The sequence below is a fragment of the Mesoplodon densirostris genome, chromosome 13, assembly GCF_025265405.1.
Source record: "Mesoplodon densirostris isolate mMesDen1 chromosome 13, mMesDen1 primary haplotype, whole genome shotgun sequence".
In the NCBI taxonomy this organism is placed as follows: Eukaryota; Metazoa; Chordata; class Mammalia; order Artiodactyla; family Ziphiidae; genus Mesoplodon; species Mesoplodon densirostris.
In genome coordinates this window covers 23,323,082-23,346,723 of record NC_082673.1, presented here as the reverse complement: position 1 = coordinate 23,346,723, position 23,642 = coordinate 23,323,082, and the positions used below count along the sequence as shown (strand labels likewise).

Here is a 23,642-nt window from a genome sequence, read left to right as displayed (position 1 = left end):
CTTCGTTGCGGTGCGTGGGCTTCTCATTGCGGTGGCTTCTCTTGTTGTGGAGCTCGGGCTCTAGGTGTGCGGTCTTCAGTAGTTGTAGCTCGCGGGCTCTAGAGTGCAGGCTCAGTAGTTGTGGCACATGGGCTTAGTTGCTCCGCGGCATGTGGGATCTTTCCGGACCAGGGCTCGGACTCATGTCCCCTGCCTTGGCAGGTGGATTCTTAACCACTGTGCCACCAAGTAAGTCCCTGCATGATAGTTTTATACATACATACATATGTACATAGGCTTTATATATTAAAAAATTTTAAGTACTACATATTCTTTGTGTTCTAGATTTTCTAATATAAATAATATAAAGAAAAAAGTTCTATATGTAAATTTTTACAGTTAGCATTTGATATATTTCTTTTGAGGAATTTGTATCTATATAATATTACTGTAAACATATGTGTAAATTTATGTAAGTATGTATATGAATATGTGCACCGTGGGGGTTCCCTGGTGGTCTAGTGGTTAGGATTTGGTGCTTTCACTGCCGTGGCCTGGGTTCAATACCTGGTCGGGGAACTGAGATCCCACAAGTCGTGTGGTGTGGCAAAAAAAAAAAAAAAAAGTGCACTATTATTTTTAACTACCTACCAGATAGACAGTGTTCCCTAAAATTTTATGGGTATCAGAAACCTAGTAAGTGTGAAACTAACTTACTCTCTTACTCCTGCTGCACTGCTCTCCCACCTCGTCAGTGGCTCCCCTTTTCCCTTGCTTTCTACAGCCAATTGGGTATCAAGTCTTTGCTGTACTGTTTGGTAAATAGCTCTGTATCCCTTCTTCCCTATGGCCACTGCTTCAGTGTAGGCCCTTTATCATCTCTGTCCTAGTTACTGGAGGAGCTTCTCAACAGTTTGCCCCCTTTCCATTTTTCCCCCCTTTCTCTGGTCCATTTTGCATACTGCTGCCAAAGTTTTTTTTTAAAACAAAGAACAAGTACTGTCACCCCATTAATGAGAAACTTCTTTTGATTTCCCACTGCTTATAGGATAATGTCTAACCCACTTAGCCTTTGGTATAGGACTCTTTACAACCTGAATGAGGGTAGCAATTATTTTCAGCAATTTTTGGACCCTAATGTCTTGTCACGTTCGTTTAACTGTTTCATATATTTTCATATCAAGGCTAGAACGGAGTCTGGGGTACATGACAGGCACTCGGTATTCAACACATATTTGATGAACGAATGAATGAAAGTGGAACTATTCCCTATATCTGTAATTCATTACCTTCCCCTGTTCTATCTGGGCAGTGCTATTCAACTTTCAGGCTTCAAAGGGAAAAAACAGTACAGCAGAGTAACAGGAATACTTAGGAAATCTGAGATTTATGACCAATTCCTAAAGGAAGCAGTCAACCCTAAGGCACCTGCTTTACCTATGACAACTTTATGAATGAACTTTGTAGCAACATTTTCCATAACCAGGATTAGACACTGAGATCTATGATACACCCAGAAGGTGACAGTGTGCCTGGAGTCTTTGCGGTCTGCAACAGCATGAGAGGAGCTAACAGTGTTGGTTATCATCATGGATTGTGCTACATTTATTATTTTTAGAAGCCATTTGACAAGTAAATGAGGAATTCAGAGATGATTCTAGACCATGTTTTTTGAAGGAGGGCTTTATCTAATTATTTGTTATAGTTTCCAAAAAGTATAGCAAGCATACAATTTAAAAGCAAATTCAGGTATTGATCAAGGTGTCATACTTGTGGTAAAATCATTTCACTCAGTGAAACACATTGACTTCCATTGTAAAGTATAACAAAGTGAAGGCAAAAATAATGGAACAAAAAGCAATAGCATTCTATTTTACTTGATTTTAAAATCTCCTTTAAAAATAATTATTCATAATTTTATAAAGTTAATAATGTAGTAAATATTTTACAACACATTTACTAAAAATCTCGAGAGATCTTATTAAATAGTCAAGAACACTCTATTTTCTAAAACCTACAGGGAAATACCATTTACTATCATACTAATCTCAGCCCTTCACAGTTGTAAAGTAGATTGTTGTTTTAGGAAGAGGCCCTAGTGATGGCTGAATTACCTTCAATATGTATTCAAGTATTAGATCTACTATTGTATCTTCCTCTCATCTTCTGCTGTTTTAATGACATCATGGCTTTAATTGAAAGTCTACCTGCCCCCCGTTCCCCCCGCAAAAAAACAGATGAAGAAGAAGAAGAATAGATATCAACCACAGAAGTGGAGTAATGGGAAAGCAGGTTATAGGGAAAAATGAGAAGGACCTTCCCAGGTTGCAAGCAGAATGAGACCCCCAAGCTGATAACCTGTCTGGTCTTGCCTGGAACAGTGCTCTTCCCAGCTGCTCTGGATGGTGTAGTGGTTCCCAGCAGAGGGTTATAGTAGCTGCACTTGTCTCTGACAGCGTACTTCGTATTACTCTCTTTGCATCAAGAGGACAATTCATAGCTGTTTCTGTGTTGAGCCTATAAGATGTGTTTCATGCTTGGCTGTCTGCAAAAGAACTGTTTTCAAGGTGCTTGTTTAAGGAATTAAATATTATACTGTGTAGAATCATAAAACTAGTATTATGGCTCAAAGTGTAATATTCCTGGCTACCTTTTCAGCTTTATTTGGCATCGAGGTCTACTGACTTGTCTTTGGTTTAGATCAAGCCTTATGTGCTAAGGATTCCTTCCCATTGGGTTTCAACCCACTGAAACAAATCTATCACCATACCCTCCCTCCAGCATCTAAGGGACTTGGCATCTGTCAGATGATTTGACTTTCTTTTTCTTGAAGCAGAGGTCATAAACTTTTGGTTCATAGGTCAAAATGTGCTCTGATTTATAAAATGAAAGACTTTTTTTCAATGTATAAACACTTCAAATTGGAAATTTTACAGTAATACATGGATTTCTGGCTTTTCTTGGACAATCAGAAGATGTGGCAACACTGGACTTGCACTGCACCTGCAGCTAAGAGTCGAGTAGCGGCTAAAGTTTTAGTTTGACATGTATTCTTCTGCTTCGTAAGCTCCTGGCTGGGCATTTGATTATTTTCTAATCCTTGGAGTATCCCATGCATTAACATTGTCATAAATATGGTTTTGTAGTTTTTAAAGTAAGTGTATTATCAAACTCTTAGTAATTCTCCCTTAAATAACAAATGTAAAATTCATTCCAGATACAAGGTATACATAGGCAGATCAGATTGTTAATATTCTTCTGTGATGAGCTCTCACAAACAGAAACTCAGTTTCCCTTAGTTTGAACCGAAGTGCTCACACACCACACCACACACAAAGTAAAGATGAGTAGAAGGCACAGATCTGTATTCGTGGATTTCTGAAAAAGCATGTGTTTGGAAAAAATTTTGGTAAGTTAAAAAAAAAAAGTCATCGGCTTGCATCATATGTTCAGCCCTACCTCAAGGAAATTCAGTACGTCAAACAACTAGAAAGTGAGTAGCACAAAACAATTAAAGCTGTCTTTCCTTTAAAATTTTACTTTAGGAAAAAGAAGAAAATTATAATGTTAAAATACAACATTAAAATGATAAAGTCAAGTCATTTGAAAATATTACATAACAAGAGCTCGTGTTCAGACTGCTAATTAAAGGACCCTTAATCATTTTTATCTTAATGCTCACTTAAATTTGTATTAAAGCATAGTCACTTTCATTAAACCAGTATTCGAAGGCATTTTTTATTTTGCAGATGGTCAGTACTAGGACTGAAGCCAGTTGCCTTCTTGGATGCCCTCCTCGCACAATCCCCTCCCTACCCCCTCCTTGCCCCAGGCCTGAGGCTTTGTCTAAGGGGGGCTCCTTATCCCGCTCACATTCCAGATTCCACCCTGGGCCACCACATCTGCGCCATCCCCCACCAAGCACAGATGCCTGCTTTTCCCTGGCTCCTCTTCAAGAAGGAAAGGAAGGAAAAGGAAGTTGAAGAGCATCCCAGGCTTTTTAAAGCAAAATTCCATTTCAGTATTTTTATTATTGCTACAAAACGTAAATATACAGCAAATTGACTTTTAAAAATTTCCCCCGTAAGGCATTACTGTACCTACCATATTATACCTTAGCATTGAACTATTTGCATATAAATATCTCTTTTCATGTTTAGGGCTCTCCAAAAGATGGGGAATCCTTCGCGTCTATGCTGAGACATTCTCCTCTTACACAGATGGGACCTGCCAAGGATAAACTAGTCATTGGACGAATCTTTCATATTGTGGAGAATGATCTTTATATAGATTTTGGTGGCAAGTTTCCCTGTGTATGTAAAAGACCGGAAGTGGATGGAGAGTAAGTAGAATCATTTCTAAGTGCTTTAAGTGTGTGCATAAAAGTTGAAATACCTCAAAAGTATTACTGGACTTTAATTGGTGATTTTTTGAAAAGACAGAAAATATGTTTATTTCTCTTCATCATGCTAGTTAGTCAAGTTAGGCCAAGTTCATGTCATGTCATATTAGTCAAGTTAGGCCAGATCCATGTCTTCTCAAAGCAGTGAGATCAGTTTTGGGGAAGATTTGAATGTCCATCCTATTAATAAGGCATTTCATGCCATAAAATTAAAACCAGCTTTGGAATAATACATGCTGCTCAGGCCATTTTACGTGTAACTTTTTTGCCTCTTCTTTTCCACAGTCTCCATCTGCTTCTCAGAGAAACCTCTGCTTTCTGTTTCTTCATGTTCCTTTCTCTTACTTTAGCAAATTCTGATGCTTCATCATTTTCTTTTCTTACTCTTTTGCATCTGCTCTCTGGATTATAATTTTTCCTGAGCAGAATTCATTCTGTTTATAGTCTGTGTAGATAAAGATAATTGTGAATATAAATATGCCTTATGAAAACCACTAAGGTGGGAGACCTGGGAGTAGAATATAAAGAGTGAAAAGAGAGGTGGAACTAAGACTCTGAGATTGGAAAACAATAGTCATCAAGATAGAAATGAATTTTTTCCACCAATTTTTAATGTACACTTTTTTTAGATTTTAATATTTCTGACAACAGGATGCATCTTATAGTTGATGCAATTTAATTGGCAATTTAAAAATTCTTAATAGTACATAAATTATGGTGACTCATAATCAACGGCATCTTAGATAAGATGAATTACAGTGATGAAGAAGTTTGTGATGTTTAAGAATGAGTCACACCATAGATATGAGTAAGGAAAGAGTCTGCTCTAGTTCTAAGGGAGCAGTTACAAGAATGGGTTGCCTCTTTCCCGAGAGCTCTGGATACCTAAAGGTCTTCTTGATAACTGGGCTCACCCATTTAGGAGACAGGAGCTCCTTCTACCTGAATCTGAATAGGACCTGACAAACTCACCTGAATACACGTTCTCAGATCAGTGATATGTGAGTAGATACTTAACAGCCAGCTCTCCAATAAATAAAAGGCCTTGATTTGCCGATTTCTGTGGTATGGAATAGTTCCACCACGGCCAATGTTAAGTTACCTGTGTGATGTCATCGAATGTGGAGTTGGAAATATGAGTGCACAGTCAGCTTTCACAAGCTGGTGCAGTCTGGCTCCAGCACACCTCTACCGCAGGTAGTCAGAAGCTAAACAGTGTCTCAGCAAGGTGAATGATGCAAACCAGGTGATACCTGGAAGAGAAAATGGGTTCTGTGCTACGTGGCATGAGAGGTAATGGCTAGGTCTTGACTTGCCCTGGTATATCAAATAACATACAAACTTAGTCAAAAATAGTAAAACCTAAAGAAATGTCTAAGTAAGATGTGTCTGTCCATCTAGATTTTAATACTGCAATCTATATTGTGTAACGGGGTATTGAAGGGATTAAATTAGATAATGTATGTAAAGGTTTAGAACAGTGATTGGTATATAGTAAACAGATGCTACTATTACTATTCTTTAAATCCTGATGATTTAGGGTTTTTGTGACCTAATGATGACATCCCTCAAGAATTTCTATTGAGAGTTTTTGCACCAGGCAAGTTGTGAAGATATGTGGTCCTAAAATTATCCTTCAAGAGAGGCAACCTAAACCCTTTCATACTGTCAGCAGGAGCTGTAGCAGGTCATTTTTCATTAATAGAAAATATATCAGTAATTTGAAAATGAAGTACTGCTTTGTTTTATATAAAGAAATCCTCTCCTCTCTTCCCTACAATTGAGAAGCTTTACATCATGCTACCATGGATGCCACCCAGTTGCAGTGGCCATCCTTATTCTTACAAGCTGACCTAACATGCAGCCAGAACATCCGGTTTATAAAAACATCATTTATAAAAAAATGTGTTTTACATATAACTCTGCTGAGTTATGGGTATTTCACCTGCTCAGTCAAATTTATTATAAATTGCAAATGCCAGTGATATACATGTTCCTTTATATTTGTGGATGGAATTTTGTTTGTGATATTTCTTTCATGGATATTTATTTCTTTGTGGATATTCTTTTATCTAAAGTTTTTTCCCCCATTTTATGTTATATTCTTGAGCATAAAATTTCAGAATGCTTTAGGTGTCTAAAATTTCTGATTTGATTTTTATGCCTTATTAACTAGATCACAGAATTTTAAATATCAGTATTTTTGACTAGATATTTCTCTAATCAGTTCTATAATATGATTTGAATTTATTTTATGTGTAGTATAGCTCTAAATGGTTAAATACTGGAATCTGTTGCAACATTAATTAAATTAATTTTAATTAGTTTAATTAAATTTCAGTTTAATGAATTGAAATATTAAATTAACTGTTCATTGAAAACTATGCACATACCACATAAGCACACATCCTATTAACAGAAATTACTATATGGTTGAAACCCCTGTCTCCACATGTACTCTCCTCCCAGTGAAGCAGTCTATTTAACAGAAGTGTTTGTCAGGGGAGAGCGGTGGCTCATAATAATTTTGCAAATAAATTCTCTAGTCTAGGGGGCAGTCACTGTATTAGAGTCTTTTTTTTTTTTTCCGTAGGAGAATTAAATGCCTGTATCTCTTTGTTCTGTGGTTATCTGCCATAGTTACCTTCACTGCTTCCATCTACCTGCCCAGTAGCCAATCACTCTCACCAGGAATTCCCACTTAAACTTCCAAAGCACTCACAAAATCAATATATTCATGGTTGAGGATCATGAAAAGGGAGGAGCCATACTGGTGCAGGAGTTGATTTGTTCGTTCGTTCATTCATTCATTCATTCGTTTATTCAACAAACGCTTCCTGGACCTCTTCAATTTGGCAGGCACTGTTGTAAGGGCTGGTAAAGAAGACAGACTAGCTCTCTGCTCTCATGAAGTTCGGGGGACTTAGTCTATTGGGGCAATGAGGAACAGATAGTAAATAGTGCACAAATCAATTTTAGAAATTGATAATTAAATGAGTAAGAAGGGGTAATATGGTGACAGGATGTCTGGCGAGTAGAAGATAACAGTAGTCAGAGAAGGCCTTTGACTGACGTCTGCTTCTATTGCTAAAAGTCTAAAATGCCACCAGATTGCTTCTTTTTAAAAAAGTTGATAAACAACTGATAAGAATCCTAAATTGTTTTGGTTAACTGAATATTCTAATTAGCTAAGTTATAGCCTTTTATTAAGTTCTGTAACTTTTTTGTTTTAATATATATATATATATATATATATATTTTTTTTTTTTTTTTTTTTGTGGTACGCGGGCCTCTCACTGTTGTGGCCTCTCCCGTTGAGGGGCACAGGCTCCGGACGCGCAGGCTCAGCGGCCATGGCTCACGGGCCCAGCCGCTCCACGGCATGTGGGATCTTCCCAGACTGGGGCACGAACCTGTGTCCCCTGCATCAGCAGGCGGACTCTCAACCACTGCGCCACCAGGGAAGCCCTGTTTTAATATTTTTGATTATTGTTTAAAAGAACCAAGTTTTCAGTCTTTGACCCAAGAAGCTATAGAGTTATGCAGAAGGGCTTCAGAGATTGCCCTGGGAGTAGAGAGGGGAGTTAGGCCCTATTTCAGAGCAGCTCTGCATTCATTGTTTTATATGTTACAGTTCTGGGAGTGTTTTGTTTAAGGTGTTGGGGGGGAGTGGTGGTGAGTATTTGTATCACAAAAAAAAAGTTTGAAAAACACTTGTAAAAGAAAAATTAAGTCTAGAAAGATGTTATATTAATAGTAACAGAATATAAACTATAGTATTTAAGCATGAAAGGTAGTATTGTGATCTACTTTGAGTTGCAAAACAGAAATATTATAATTACATTCAGAAATTTTGGAGGTGTGGATGGGACCTGACTCTTACAGTACCAACCTCAAAAGTTTTAACCATTATATATTTTTAAATATCAATTTATGACTTGGAATCAGAAGTCAGATTATGACAAACCATAGTGACACTGGTATTAATTTCTTTGGCAGTTGTCATTGAATTAACTGACTTGCTAAATTAATCAAGATTCTCTTGTATAAAACCCATTGACGCATACCAGCACTTAGACAATTAGGAATTAGTAGTCCTCTACTATAACTGGGCACTTTTACTTTCAGTTGAGGTATGTGTTTAGCAAAAGCTAGTTGTGTTTATTCCAAAACCCATTTATATTATTGCTAGGTAATTTATTTGATTATTGCATAAATTAATAAAATATGAGCACAGAAAGTGTTTTTGTTCTTATGCAAGCTAATTTTAATGTTTTAGAAAGGCTCCATAAAGGAGAGTTTTTTTTTAATGAAATTGCTATTGAATTAGTTTGAGCAAGTAAACCATAAAGATGCGGGGTGGGGGGCGGGAATCATAAAAATCTGGAAGGAATTGCTTTCCAAATGTCTTTTCTGTCCCTGTATTACTTTAAAGTGACTGACTCTGGCAATTGCAGACATTGCAGTCTAGGTATTGTTTATTTAAGGAGATCAGTGCAGAGCTCCAGTGAGTGAGCCTCTACTTAGCAAGAAAACCTGGCTCTGTGTCAGAATATTTGCATTAGTTGCTAAGTTAATATCTTTAGAGTATATGTGTATACTTTTTTAATGAGTCCTCACTTTGACCTACTTTTCCATGAACGAACCTATGAGTCAGAGGGCTTCTACTGTGACTTAAAAGTATAAAGCACTTTTCCCTTTAGACATTGGTGTGTGTGTGTTATTAATACAGCACACAATTTCACAAAATTTGTCCTAGTGTGGATTAAGATCATTTCCTTTCTATGTCTGATAATCCCAATAGCCATTTTTTAAAAACTTATGTTGGCACTTTATGTACATCGTCTGATTTATTCTGCACAAGAAGCATAGAAATTAGAAGATATTTTCCCCATTTTCCAAATGAAGAAAATGAGTCTCTGAGCATAAATATGGTGGTACAGCCGTACAGTTATAGTTCACAAGGCAGGGATTCAATCCTAGGCCTGTATGTATCCATCACCCAGGAATGTTCTTTCACTGTACTGTGCTACTCTCTAAATCCTACAACATATAGCTACTAAAGTGTCATAAAAACGTCCTAAAATAGCCTCACATATGAACCAGGTTTATACCAGGAACCCTGAAAACAGTACGGTAGTGAAGCTCTATAGAGGTCTGTTAAAGACTGGTAGGTAGCCTGTTCTAATATCCTGGGTTATGGTGTCTATGGTATAGTATATTTGAATAGTATTACCACCAATAAGCTAATGACCAGAGGGCCCAGGCTTTGTTTCATAATGGATGTGAATCATAATTGTGGTGAGACCTGTAGTCACAGGAACTGGTTAATGTCTGACGATGATTAGTAGCTTAGAGTCAGAATGCCTCTTGTTATTTGGAAATGATATATTTCAAAAAAGTCTATTTTACAAATAGTAGAAAGTTGACTGTGCATATAACACTTAATTTTTAATTGATTCATTTTATAAAATGTGTCATTTATTTTCTTGAACCTTGTTAGACCTAAAGTTGTTTAACCTGTTTTTTATCTTTGTTTTGATGACCCAAGGTCATCATTATAAACATTAATTCCTGTATTGTATCTCAACTCAAATATATAGAATTATTGTTTCTCAGCTACATAACCCTCCAGTTCTGTAGTTTTTGTGTTTCACCTTTGGGTGTCATCTTTCTTTTTCTACTGTTGTATCTGTGTCTGCATTTTTAGCTTTCTTAGACTTCCTAATTTTCCTCTCATATCTGATGCCTGAGAAATTGGTCACCAAAATTGTGCTTAAAATAAGAACAACTAGAGTTTGAGTAAGGACCTCACAGCCTCTTATGTAAGTAAAGTGTATGCACTTTAGTACATGAACTTCAACATATATTTTGACTGCTCCTAAACTCCCCTGCTTAATTCTCGTTGGGTTCTGTGGAGACTTGGTGTCACCAGATAACCAACTTCCTGATAAGTGAAGTGTAACCAGGTCAGGGTCTTGCCTGTGTTGACTGCCTGTTCACTGATGCCCTTGATAAGGATTGTCACGTATCAGAAAAGTGTTTGCTGAACCAATCAAGGTGCTGAGTGTCTTGGATAAGAGCTGTTGTTGTGGTTGAGACTTTAACACCACCAGTAGGTATGGTATCGAAAATAAGATAGGATTATTGGATCTCAAATACTACTTGAGATGGTGCCAGTTCTTAACAGTGAATTTGTAAGTAAATGAGTAAATTTCTTAAGAATATTGCTAAGTGCAAAGTATTGCTTTACAGCATTGATTAGTTTGGTTGGCTTGGAATGTACCTGTCGTACATTTTACCCGTCTCAAGAACTAAGCTGCTGATTTTATTAATCTTATTTTTAAGTAAACTGGGCCATGGTACGATTTTTCACTGAGTCAGCAAACCCTTAATGAGCAGCTCTTGTGTGCCACCTCTGCGTTTTATGCTAGAGATGTACAGATGAAAGACAATCCCTGCTTTCAGGGAGTTAGTGATTCAGTCAGGGGATAGAGAAGTAAACCGATACACATAGTACCGTATGAGTTCTTTTTTTTTTTTTTTTTTTTTTTTTTCTTTTTGCGGTATGCGGGCCTCTCACTGTTGTGGCCTCTCCCGTTGCGGAGCACAGGCTCCGGATGCGCAGGCCCAGCGGCCATGGCTCACGGGCCCAGCCGCTCCGCGGCATATGGGATCCTCCCAGACCGGGGCACGAACCCGTATCCCCTGCATCGGCAGGAGGACTCTTAACCACTGCGCCACCAGGGAGGCCCCCGTATGAGTTCTATTTCTTGTGTCCTACAGGAACGGAGAAGAGGGCATCGATGATGGAGTCAGCTCGTGTCAGAGACGGTTTCCCAGAGGAGCTAACAGTTGAACTGAGTTGTAAAGGGTGGGTAGGAGATACAAAGTGCAGAAAATGGGAGGGAGCTGTACTTGACAGAGCTTTCAGTGAGAGAGAGCCCGGCTCTTCCGGGAACTCAAGTGGCTTAGTTGGCTTAAGTTTAGGAGGAGTGAGGGGGAAGAGTAGGGAGATGGGCAGGAGCCAGATCTTCAAGGGATTTATATACCATTCTAGAACATTGGGCCTTTATTCTGAAAGTGGTAAAGACACATTAAAGTATTCTAACAGGTAACATGGACCACACTTGTGTTTCAATGAGATCATTCTGGCTGTGGTATGGTGTGGAGTATGTATTAGAAGAATGAAACCGGAGTTAGGGAGGCCAGTAAGGAAGCTTCTGGAAAGAAATGATAAAAATATGAATTAAGTCTAGGGGTCAGGAAAGGAGACTTTTATTAATAATTTAGGAGACAGAAGAAACAGGTCTTGGTAACTGAGTAATGGTGGCTTGTGAGTCAGAGGGAAAAGTTTCTGATGGTGTTTGATTTCAGACATGAATGACTAGTAGGTAGTAAATTGAGTTGTATTGGGGAGGTGGAGAAGGGAAATGTATTATATTGATACTTTTGCCTGCTTCAAAAATTTAAAAAATGCCCAGATTTAGATTAGTTTGATTCTCCTTTTCCCCACTCCTGGTTATAATACTTGTGATTAGTATCAGTTAAGGAACATTCCTCTTTTTCACTGAAATATAAAATCCCTGTGGTTAAACCATGCATATCTTTTTGGTTAAAGAGTCTTATTCTCTAAATCTTTTTATTTCATTATGTTATATTTTAATTTTGATTTTTTTTAAGAATTGTATACCTTTCTATAAAATCCTAAAGTTCAGTTTTACAAAGTCCATTGATTTCTTAATGTTTCATGAATATTGCCTCTCTTAAAGCATTATTTCTACACTCAACATCTCTCTCAACACACATGATTGACAGCTCTGAAAATCGAAGGGTTTCAAAACAAGCATGATTGGCAGTTCTAAGGTAACTAGCACATGCACTGAATACTATTTGTACTTTTATTTGACACTAAGGTGGAATAAACAAGCTAATTTCCCAGTCTTTGTTTCTATTTCAGGTTGTGTGATGTATAGGGTCACATAAAGAGTGGGATAGATACTAAATGTTTCAAAAACTAAAGTTTTCAAGGTGTACTGGTAGGGGGAAAAAGAAAATAAGAATTTGAATTAAGTAGTTCTTTTTATTCCAGAGGACATGACTTACAATTAAAAATATGCATGTTTTTAAGTAGATTGGTGATTGAAAGTCATTTTATTAGGTTTTCCTTAACAGATCTCTGATTATTTTTTTAGAATAAAGGAGCATCTGCTGTATTTAACTTTTTAATAAGAAATCTTAAGAATATTATAAATATTCTTATAAATACTATAAATCTTAAGAAAATTATAAACTATCTCAAGAATGATATGAGTTCATGAAACACATGTAATTCAGACTGAATAACATTAGACCAAAAAAGGGGGGATCATAGATGCAGAGAGCAGATTGGTGGTTGTCAGAGGTGAGGTTGTGGGGTGGGTGGAATGGTGAAGGGGGTCAAAAAGTACAAATTTCCAGTTATAAAATAAATAAGTCCTGGAGATAAAATGTACAGCATGATTACTACAGTAATAATACTGTGTTGTATATTTGAAAGTTGCTAAGAGAGTAGATCTTAAAAAGTTCTCATCACAAGAAAAAAATTTCTTTTGTAGCTATTTATGGTGATGGATGTTAATTAAACTTCTGGTGATTATTTCGTAATATACACAAATATTGAATCATTATGTTGTACCCTTGAAACTAATATAATGTCAAATGTCAATTATACCTCAATAAAAAATTTTTTTTAATGAATAGTATTAAAGTTTCCCACCCACCCTCCCCACTCGGATATATGGCATAACAGTGCTCTTTTGGATCGATTTTTTTCTATTGGATTCTACTTAGATTGATGTACAAAATTGATTTACTTTATGTGGCATATTCACATACATACGGCTTTATTAACCCAGAGATTGTGTAAATTTACATGTCTAGTAAGTGTGCCGTATATGCCTTCCCAGGACTGTAAAGGTTAAAAGTGAATCTGGAAACTACTATGGTGGCTGCTTGTTAAGAGAATGCAAGCAATTAAGTGTTCCCACAAAAGCTTTGAAGTTAACATCTTAATAGGACAATGAGGAGAAAAAGTCAAGGCTGCACTCCTACAATTGATTCAGGCTGTAGTTCTATTGACTTAAAAGTAGATTTTAGAAAAATTAAAAGTTATCTTAATAGAAATTGTGAGTTCTATTTTAGTTTGTAGAATTTTGTATTAATTTAGATTGCCACTTGATAACATCTAGAGACTTTCAGGGACCCAGAATTTCAACATGTACTTTGTGGTTAGTAATAAGAACAATAATAGCTAACATTTGTTGAACACTCTGTGCTAGGCACTTTGCTAAGAGATTTGCCTCTGTTTTTTAAAAATCTTTTTATTAATCTAAGGTAGATACTGTTAGAATCCTCATTAAAAAGCACTGAAGAAACGAAGGCTTACAGAGATTTTTAAGTAACTTAAAAACTAGTCAGCAGCTAGTAAATAAGCAGACTGGTGAGAATGTTAGCTCTAAGTCCATATTGTCAACCTCTACTTTTTATATACTCATCAAATACACTTCCAGAGTGAGTGTGACTTACTAATTTTCTCAGCAAATATTTACTGAGTATCTTAATTACAGTGTGCTGAATGCAGTTTAGAAGAACTGTATGGCATCTTTAGGAGGAAAGATGCATAGAGCCCAGCAACACAGAGGAATATACGAGTAAATGCCTAAATGAATGGTGTGGTTAAGCACAGAAGTGTTCAAAGGAGAACTGGAGAAGCGAGAGTTGAAATGGTTTCATGAACAAAAAAGAGGGCTTCTCAAGGAGATGGAACTTTGGCTAGATTCTGAAGGATAGCGGGAGGGGCACTGGGAGATGGATAATGAGAGAACAGTGGTGGGGGAGACGGCATGAGCAATGGCACAGAATTGAGAATGAGCTTGGGGGGATTGTATTAGTCATGTACATCTGTGTAACATATTACTCCAAAACTTAGTGGATTAAAACAATAAACGTTTATTATCTCACACAATTGCTGTGGGTCAGGAATCCTTGGGCGTCTTCACTGGACAGTCCTGGCTCAAGGTTTCTTAGGAGCTTCAGTTAAGATATTGGCCAGGCTGCAGTCATCTGAAGGCTTGACTGGGACTGCAGAATTTGCTTCCAGGGTGGTTCCTCACTTGCCTGGCATGTTAGTGCTGGCTGTGGCCAGGAGGCCTCAGGCCTCATCACATGACTTCTCCATGGGCTGCTTGAGTGTCCTCATGACATAGCAGTTAGCTTTCCCCTGAGTGAATAATCTAAAAGAGAGCTTGAGGTCGTTGTGATGTCTTTTATGACCTAGTCACACATTGTCACTTGTGCCATATTCTGTTCTTTAGAAGCAAGTCACTAAGCCTAGCCCATACTCAATGGGAGAGGAGTCAGTCCCCACCTTTTAGAGGGGGGTATATACATAATACGCGTACATATTTTAAAACCACCATGGGTCAAGAGCCCATGGCTTGGATGAAGTTTTAAGGAATAAAATATTTGCTTTGCTAGACAGACAAGGATCCTGATAAAAAAATTCTGAATTTCAAGCTGAAAAATTGTGATGGTGGAGAGACAAAGGAGTTGTATTTGGGGATTGGTGTTTTGAACGATGACACTGGTAGTGATGTGTGAGATGGAATGGATGGGCAAGGCCAGTTCTGAGACTATCACAGTAATCCAGACAGTGGTTTACTAAGGGCTGGCCTAGAGTGAGAAGAGATGGGGAAGAAAAGCTTGGAGAGACTGTTTAAAGAAATGACTGATAGGCTTTGGTGACTGGGGCTTGAGGTTTCCAGCCCAGTGACTAGAAAAATGGAGGTCACAGCAAAAGGGAAGTTGGGTGGAGTTGCTGTTCATAGGGCAGGACATGGAGCTCAGGTTTTTTAATTAATTAATTATTATAATTAATTAATTAATTTTTGGCTGCGTTGGGTCTTTGTTGCTGCAAGTGGGCTTTCTCTAGTTGCAGAGTGGGGGCTACTCTTCATTGCAGTGCACAGGCCTCTCATTGCGGTGGCTTCTCTTGTTGCAGAGCACAGGCTCTAGGCGCGCGGGCTTCAGTAGTTGTGGCTCACGGGCTCTAGAGTGCAGACTTAGTAGTTGTGGTGCATGGGCTTAGTTGCTCCACAGCATGTGGGATCTTCCTGGACCAGGGCTCGAACCCGTGTTCCCTGCATTGGCAGGCAGATTCTTAACCGCTGTGCCACCAGGGAAGCCCAGAGTTCAGTTTTAGACATGTGGTTATTCTGTAGACGTTTGGCCACATGAAAGTGGATTTATGAGAAATTAGACTGTAGAATAACAGTAGACCTGAAATTAGCAACTTCATATTGGGCTCTAAGTTTCTGTATCTTCTGACTTTATCAGCAAAACACACGACAAAACAAAAAAGAAAGGCAACAGCATCAGTGCAGATTTGTGTTTGTGCCACGTTAAGTGAGTGTGATTTTTTTTTTTCCCCAAAAAGAAATCTTGTGGTGTTTAGGTTCAAGCATCCTGTTGGAGCTGAATAGCTTTGTTTCTAAAAGTGAAAGGCAAATATAGAAATAGCAGATGGGATCCTTTCGGAGAGGTAACATGTCTTGCCAGGTGTATTCAATATAGGATCATATTATATGACTTCAACCAGAGTTCTGAAAATTCTTTCATTCATTTCTAGTAGATTCTTCATTACTTTACCTTTTTCAGTGTCAGGTCTCTTGTTCCTGTCTTCCACCTCCTTAGCAGATCACCTTATCTTCTTCTTTATTAAGTTCATACATTAGTTTAATCTGTGTGAAATTGCTGGGTTTTTTAAAGCAAAAAATAGTTGAATATCTGAAATTTCAAATGATTCAGCCTACTACTCCCTGGCTTTCCTGTTCTCTACCTTAAATTTTCTCTGTATCATCTTGTCTAGATTCTATAAAGTTTGAAACATTTTACCCCTTCAAGCTATTATTCTGTTCCTCCCTGTCCCCCAACTTGCCCTTATTTTCTAAATTTCCATTTCTTCCTCAGTTTAGCCCACCTGACTCTGCCCTCACCATTGTACTAATTGAAAGCACCCTCTTAAATTCATCAGTGACCTTCTGGTCCCCTGCCCAGTCGTTTTTGCTCAAGCTGTCTGTAATATTCAGCACTCTTTGTTGGCTGTTCCCTTTTCTGAAATTGTCATATACCTTCTTTTTCTTGGTTCTCCTTCTATTTCCCTGTTGTTTTTCTATACTCCTATAACAGTGCTTTATAAAATTTTTGAGGATAAAATGGTAGGAAGGAGATACAGTGGTTCTTGGAATGTGCAGGGAAGTTGAGCGGGGCAAGTATCAGGAAGAACATGGGCCCGGAGGGCAAGTCGCCTTGGTTCTAATCCTACATCAGTCAGTGTGTACAGTGAAAGTTCCTTTATCCAAGAGTCTAAACCTAGGCTAATTTAACCAAGAGAATTGTTCAAAAAGGAGTGCTTTGGAGCTCCCCTATTAAAAAAACCCCAGCATTATAATAATTGAAAAATACTTTATAAGCCTGTAAATGACACTTACGTCTTCATTTATATGTACCCCTTCTTCTTTTATTTGGTAAATTCAGTTTCAACATAGTCCTGTACTTGAAAATAAGATGCTCTGCTTTTAGCTTGTTTTAATTTTTAAGAAAAGATTTTTCCATAAGTATACTACAGTTAGATTTCTTCTAAAGTTTTAATTCAGAACCTTAATTTTGGACCTAAAATAGAATACTTTGTGTTCCTTTTAAAAATGCAGATTAGCTATTAATTAGCTTAATTAGTACTGATTGAGCATATTATAATGTTCACGTGGATTTTATGCTATTGCCTGTGTCATTTTTGAATTTATTAAAAGCAAATGATTCTTTCCTTGATGTATTTTCCTTGAAAGCATTTTCTTTTATATACAGTACTTTTTTGAAAATGTGGTTATCAATTATTGTTATGATATATAATGGAGAGAGCTATACCTCTTTCAGTGTGGAATATATGTTATTTGGCTTCCAAAGAATATATTGCTGTGAAAGTACATAATTTGAGACTTAACACTTTTGAGTTAACCTAACCTCAAAACTTCTACTTTATTCACCATCCATTTAGTTTTAGCCTTTACATTAATTTTCTATTTACTAGAAAGATATATGCCAAACTATTTTTGAAAGTTAACGACTACACATCAACTCTTTAGATCTCAGTCTTTTCCAGGAACTAAATATCTTTTCCTAATTGCAGTTACCAATATTTTAGCCTGTTTGCTGAATGTAATTTATTTAGAAACTTTAATTTTGAATTTTGCTTGTTTTTCAAATACTGCACCTTCAGCATGAATTTTTTAAAGTTGTTTCATTTATTTCACTGAAGGAAACGAAACATTCTGCCATTTGAAGGAAAACATTCCAAACGTGGTACCTAATGCTTAGTATATGCGAGCTTGTGATATAAAATCTGTGTATGTTAGTAATGGTGCTGATGATGTTGATGATTGCTAACAGCAGCAGCCACTTCCTAATTTTTAGCACTGTTAGGATATTCTCTCTCTAAAGCGGTCTTAAGTGACTTTAAGTAAATAAACATATGCTATTTCTTTGGCAAAAATAATTTTAAAATATCTAGCATAGTGCCTTGCAGATTATAAGTTCACCATAAATATTCATTGCTTACTTTTTTTTTTTTTTTGCGGTACGCGGGCCTCTCACTGTTGTGGCCTCTCCCGTTGCGGAGCACAGGCTCCGGACAGGCAGGCTCAGCGGCCATGGCTCACGGGCTTAGCCGCTCCGCAGCATGTGGGATCATCCTGGACCTGGGCACAAACCCGTGTCCCCTGCATCGGCAGGCGGACTCTCTACCACTGCGCCACCAGGGAAGCCCCATTGCTTAATTTTGTTAGACAGGAGTCACAAAAGCAATTAGCTAACAGTAGGTATTCCAATTATTGGTTGACGTATACTGTTATTAGTTGCCCTTTGGTGTTATAAAGGAACAAAATTGCCTTCAGTGAAGAGTATTGAGTATTCCTGTTTCAGTAAAGAAGTGAGATCATCCTAATTTTAAGAAGAAAAATAAAATTAATGTTGAATTAATGAAAATTTATTACTTTCCAGAATGAAAATTAGGATGTACTTGTTCTTGTCTTCATAGTTGTCTAACATTATCATAATCATTATAGCCAACGATTATTAGCTTTAGCTCTTATTATGTCGAGTCACTTTTCTAAGCATCATAGTGGTTTAAGCTCATTGGCCCTGAAATAATAATTCCTGAATTTGAATCCTGGCTGTACTACTTATTAATTGTGTGAGCTTGGGCAAGTTGCTTAACTTCATGGAGCCTCAATTTTGTTGCCTTCAAAATAGATGAATGAAATGATTACTGCAAATGGCTTGTGTGAGAAATAAGGTCATCATCATCATCATCATCATCATCATCATGAACACCTGACATTACCTTTTCTACGTGTCAAACAGATAACGATACCTTACTTACATATCTTACTATCTACTTACTATCTACTTTACAGAGGAAGAAAAGCGAGCCCCAGAGAATTAAGTGACTTTCCAAATCACTTAGACTTGTGTCAGTTACACTTAGCAGAAAACTTGAAGACTTGTGGATTAAACATATAGAGACTTATTTTTCTTGCATAAGAATCCTGGCTGCTGGAGCTTCCAGGGTTGCTTCAGCAGCCTGACAACATTAGGGCTGCCTTCTCCTTGCGTCACAGGTACAATAAGGCTGCTGATTCTCCTGGGCTACATGTCTGTGTTCAAGAGAGGAAGAGAGTGGGGGAGGGTACAGTCAGCTTTTCTGTCCCTTTTATCAGTAAAACAAAAGCTTTTTTAGAAATCTCTTCCAGACTTCAGCCTACCTTTCCTTGATCGGACCTGTATAAGATGGCTCCTCCCTAACTGCAGAGAAAGCTCTGAAAACCTGCGTTTAATCTTTTCATTGTGGAGGCTGCAGGGGAGGAGTAATTCCCCTCTCATTAACCTAGCCAGAGGGCCCTGCTGCTTTGCCTAAGATCCAATAACTCTTCAGTGGCAGAGCTGAGATTCTAACCCAGGTGTATCTTGCTCCAAAACCTATTTCTCCAACTCTACCTCTCAAAGAATCAAGACCCCGCCACAAACACTTTGAATAACCATTTCCCAACTTCTGTATGCAGGCACAGTTTTTCTTCTTGAAATTTTGTATTTTTCAGAATAAAAATTTATTTACCTTTTTAGGCTGGCTGAATTTTGAAGGTATAGGCTATGTGTCCCTCCCTATCTTCAAATAAAAATATAAACCAAAAATTAGTGACTGAATGCTTTTTCTATTAGAAATGATTACCAAGATATGTTTATTTCAGGGAATTTCTGATAACATTTTTCAACTTTCTATAGTAAAAAAACATAATACATCATTAAGGTAGTGAGGTTTTGCCTCTTTCCGTTCTAATTATTATGTTTTTAACTCATGGTAAATGAGTTTGTTCTATGCTCATTTCCTAAGGGGTGGTTATCCACTGATTTCATTTTCTGGAATAAAGTTATGTCACAATTCTTGGAAACTGCATATTTATTTTTTTGTTTTGTTTTTTCAGAGATGAGGGTGGGATGAGGAGTGGGTGAAATGAAGGTCATAATCCAAATTCTCTATTCAGCCCTCAAATATATAACCATAAGTTACTCTTATTTTGTCTTTTTAATATTTGAGATAAGTTACATTGAATTTTGTAGAGAAAAAAAAGGATAAGATACAGTAACATTTTGAGCTAGCAACATTATCCACATTTTGTAGGCAAGCAGACTAAGCCTAGAGAAGTTAGGAAACTTCTGCAGTCAATGAACTAGTACACGGTAGGGTTTGGATTGGAGCCCAACCTGTTGCTCCATGCATTGAGAGGATAGAATCCTCAGCAGTCTGTTCACTTAGGACAGATCGTTCTGTTTCTTTTAAAATATTTAAATGACATGTTTATCAAATAAAACATACCTCTAGGTATCACTTTTTACATTTGAACAACTTTTTGTTGCAATAAGCTTTTGTAAAATAATCAAGAAACATTATTAAGTATAAGCCATAGTTTAACTTAAGCCATACCTTTTGATTTCTGTTTTACCAAATCACTTTACCAGAGATGTTATCAAGTAATATTTACCTCATGTAAGCTAAATTCACCCACATTGTCAATGGTAAACCATCACTGACTAATAAACAAGTGAACTGTTCCCGTATTGACCTTTCTAGTCTGAATTGCAAAGTATGTCTTTTTAACTAATGACATTGTGATGTGGTCCGTCTACATTTCTGTGTACATTTCTCTCTTTTCAGGTTCATTTTTTTGAATTGGATAATTAAGCAAAATATTTCGAGTTGCATTTTTTATTATTAAAAAAGGAAAGTAGAAAAAAGTATTTATACATCTATAATCGTAAATATCATCAAATACTGTGTTCTTTTACATTAAAAATGTATGGGTGGGCTTCCCTGGTGGCGCAGTGGTTGAGAGTCCGCCTGCCGATGCAGGGGACACGGGTTCGTGCCCCTATCCCGGAAGATCCCACATGCCGCGGAGCGGCTGGGCCCGCGAGCCATGGCCGCGGAGCCTGTGTGTCCGGAGCCTGTGCTCCGCAACGGGAGAGGCCACAGCAGTGAGAGGCACGCGTACAGCAAAAAAAAAAAAAATGTATGGGTTACTGAAAATGCATACATTTCAATTTATGCAAGTATTCTTTCCCACTTTTCTATATACTCTTTTGTTTATTATAAAAAATATTCTACTGACCAAACCAAATCCAATTAATTCTGTTGGTTTCTTCATTTTAGATTAAAACTTTAATTCATTTATTTATTCTATTGATATATATTGATCACCACAATGTCAAAGCTAATATTCTTCAGTGATCAAGCCAAATTACTAAAGTTATACTTATGTTGGAATTTCTGTTATTATTTTTTTCTTTTTGTTTCAACTTGTAAAAGTAATGCAGTCTCATAAAAAAGCTATGGGAAATTCCCTAAATAGGAAAATTTTAAAACTTCATAGGTCCAATTTTGTAACTATGTATGGTGATGGATGTTCACTAGACTTCTTGTGGTGATCATTTCGCAGTATATACAAATATCGAATCATAATGTTGTTCATCTGAAACTAATATAACGTTATATGTCAATTATAACTCAATAAAAAAATAGTACTGCTAAAACTCTAAAAACAAAAGAAAGAAAAACAAAAAGAAAACCTTCATAGATCCACCAGTCATTTTGGTGAATTTCCTTTCAGTCTTTTCATCTAGACACAGGTTTTCGTTTTGGTTGTATATGGTTTTAATCTCTATATATAATTTTGAATCACGAGTTTCTCAATTTTGTAGCATAGCCTTTTTCATTATGAAGGATGCTTTATATATCACTAAATATAACACAATTTCTTTAAGCAATCCTGTTTATTAGACATTTAGGTTGTTTCTACTGTTTTAACTCTTATAAGTGGCACAGCCATGAACATATTTGAGGGTAAGACTTTTAGGACTATTTCCTGAAGAAAGATTAAGTGGAATAAGTAGGCTTAAAGGTTATTGATATTTTTCACGCTTATACAAACAGATTGAACATTTCATAGGTTTTTTATTAATAGTATTTCCTTTTTTGTAAATTGTTACTTTCTTTGCCTAGCTTACTTATCTTTTGGGAATATAGTGTCTTCCTGAGCTATGTATATGAGCTCTTGGTATAATTAAGGTTGTTCATCTTTTTATTTAAAAAATATCATTTTATTACAAAAGTAATTAAATCTTATTGCAAAATACAATAAATTCACATAACTTAACAGAAATAAAGATCATCTAGTGAAAACATAATGTAAAAAAAATTTCTTAACAAGAAATCATATTTTTGAGTACTATTTTATAACTGGGTTTTCCCTCCAAATAGTTAGGTGTCTAAATATGTCATTATATATGGAATATATAGCATTCCATTACTGTAATTTATTTGATGTTGTTGATGTTGTTTCCAGTTTTCACTATTTTTATAAACACTTCAGAGACAATTCTGTGCATAAATCTTGATATGATTATTGGATTATTTCCTTGAAATAAATTCTTTGGAATGGGAAGACTGGAAAGGATGTATATTCCTTAAAAATTTATACATATTTCCCATTTGCCACAAAGAAACTATTTGTCCCTAACACTAGTTGTTATCATTTTATTTTTCATGTTTGCCAGTCTAATAGACAAAAATACTGTCATTGTTTTAATTTGCATTTCTGATGACTAGCAGTGGTGAACATCTTGCCATTTATTTAGTCCTGAAATGAATGTTGTATTCCAGTTTCATTGGCCTGTTCCAATTGCTCATTAGTCTTTGGATTTATCATGTTTTTATTAATTTATACCCTTTGTCATGCTGTTAAAACTATTTACTACCAGTATATTATTGGTTACATTTGCCATACAACATTTTTCTATTATTATATAATTGATTTTGCGTATTTTTTCTTTTATAGTTTCTAGTTTGGTTGTCATACATGGAAAAACCATGCCCTCCATGGAAATATTGGCATATGTTTCCTTCTAGTATTTTATAGTTTTATATTTCAGTCTTTTTTCTTTCTTTTTTTGCGGTACGTGGGCCTCTCACTGTTGTGTCCAATCCCTTTGCAGAGCACAGGCTCAGCGGCCATGGCTCACGGGCCCAGCCGCTCCGCGGCATGTGGGATCCTCCCGGAGCGGGGCACGAACCCGTGTCCCCTGCATCGGCAGGCGGACTCTCAACCACTGTGCCACCAGGAAAACACAATATTTCAGTCTTTTTTTAAAACTGTTTAAAATTTATTTTGGAGTAAGTCAGGACTCCTACTCCCCCCCACCCCATAGTAATGATTACTAATATGCATTGAGCTCATATTACCTTCTTTTGTTGTTCTTAAGACACATTTATTTGAATTTTAACCTCTCTTACTTCCTTGAAATCACTGTTGTCCAGGTGACAACAATGACATAGTTGTCATTGCCTGCCCATATGCAAACTTAGTCTTGACTGTTTATATTATTAACTTAGATTTTGAGCTATGTTCTTGGTAGACTCTAAACCGCAATGTATTGTGTCATTCTCAGCATTTTTTTTCTTTAGTAAAATAGAATAGGAGATATTAGAATGCACTGCATATAGCAAGACTAATTATAGCTTTTAGGAAACTTATTTCAGTTTTGTGTTAATGTGTGTGTAGAAGGTAATCTCTTCAATATAATTCTTGTGTATAACTGAACCGCAGAAAAATAA

The 23,642-nt window shown here is 36.7% G+C and overlaps 1 protein-coding gene across 2 annotated transcripts in view; it reads left to right on the top strand.

The window, feature by feature from the left end:
* Positions 1 to 23,642, top strand: part of MRPS28 (mitochondrial ribosomal protein S28) — a 100,907-nt gene that overhangs the window by 11,326 nt on the left and 65,939 nt on the right. For both annotated transcript variants that reach the window (XM_060116115.1, XM_060116116.1), the window contains exon 2: positions 4,140 to 4,321. In XM_060116115.1, coding sequence (XP_059972098.1) covers positions 4,140 to 4,321 — 182 coding nt within the window. The remainder of the gene's footprint in view (positions 1 to 4,139; positions 4,322 to 23,642) is intronic.